This window comes from Octodon degus, unplaced genomic scaffold (genome assembly GCF_000260255.1).
Source record: "Octodon degus isolate 3935 unplaced genomic scaffold, OctDeg1.0 scaffold00005, whole genome shotgun sequence".
NCBI lineage: Eukaryota > Metazoa > Chordata > Mammalia > Rodentia > Octodontidae > Octodon > Octodon degus.
Genome location: NW_004524581.1, coordinates 23,457,185 through 23,458,435, shown reverse-complemented (window position 1 = coordinate 23,458,435; position 1,251 = coordinate 23,457,185). Strand labels below are relative to the sequence as shown.

The 1,251-nt window shown below is 41.9% G+C and overlaps 1 protein-coding gene across 1 annotated transcript in view; it reads left to right on the top strand.

Annotated features, from left to right (window-relative positions):
* The window catches only part of Ubr2 (ubiquitin protein ligase E3 component n-recognin 2), a 129,778-nt gene that overhangs the window by 28,921 nt on the left and 99,606 nt on the right, over window positions 1-1,251 (top strand). The window contains exon 3 of the mRNA XM_023721233.1: window positions 143-221. Within this exon, the coding sequence (XP_023577001.1) occupies window positions 143-221 (79 nt within the window). The remainder of the gene's footprint in view (window positions 1-142; window positions 222-1,251) is intronic.

Genomic DNA, 1,251 nt, shown 5'->3' with positions numbered 1-1,251 from the left:
ATCAAATAGCTGATAAGTGCTTGAGAATGATATTTCTTTTCTTCATAATGCCAATAGGATGGATTCTGAGTTGAAATACTGTTATGAAATATTACGGTTATTTTATGACACTTTGGGTTTTTTTCTTTCTTTTACTTTACAGAGACTGTGCAGTTGATCCAACTTGTGTTTTATGCATGGAATGCTTTTTGGGAAGTATTCATAGAGACCATCGATACAGGGTTAGTAATGTTTACATAATCACTGTATGTTGTATTGAATTGTATACTAAACACCTTTGCTTTCTTTTTAAAACTCCCAAGGTTTGGCAGTAAAATGAGAAGAGTGGTTTGAAAGTGTGTTCTTAAGGACCGAGGTTATAGCTTAGTGATATAGTGCTTCTCTAGGATGTGCCAACCCCTAAATCAGTCCTACCCCCACCCAACACACACACCCTCAAGAAAAGGTTCTTTAAACATCTATTGGCTTTATAGAATTGCTAATCCATTCTTCTTGGAACTCATGGCTCAAGAAAGATAGCAACAGATTATCAAACCCTTTGCATTTTTTTTTTCCCTGTATTTTAGGGAAGGGTCTACAGTGTGTTCAGGGTCTCACTACTAGATGGGACTCATAGCGATTCTTCTGTTTACAGCCTCCCAAGTGCTGGGATTACAGGCGCGCTCCACCACGCCCAGTCTCAATTGCCTTCTCAGCGTGACCTTGGGGTTGGGCCAGCATGTTAGGCCCAGGGATCAAACCCCTGGGCCCTGCGCCTGCTTGCAGGTGCTTTAATCTGCTCAGCTGTTTGGCCAGCCCCTGCATTTGCTTTTGAACTAGCTTGTTGTGCAGGTTTGTTTGTGGCAGGTTCTTGCTGTGTAGCCCAGACTGACCTTGCACTCACTTATGTAACCAATGCTGGCCTCAAACTCATGGCAGTCCTTCTGCCTCAGCCTCCCAAGTGCTGGGATTATAGACATGTACCACCATGCCCAGCTCTATATTCTTGTATGTTATCTTTACTGTCATAAATTAATAAGATAATCTTAGCCTAGTGTGGTGCTGCATACCTGTAAACCCAGAACTTGGGAGATAATTCCAGAACTGTGAATTCAAGGCCCACCTGGACCACACAGTGGGACTCTATCTTAAAGAGAAAAAAAAAAAAAAGAAGTGACAGAATTCAGTTTCCTTGGGGGAAAAAAATCCTAGTTTCCTTTAGGTGGTTCTGTTGTTCAGGAAGCACATAAGCTATACAGTAGGGTTGTCATT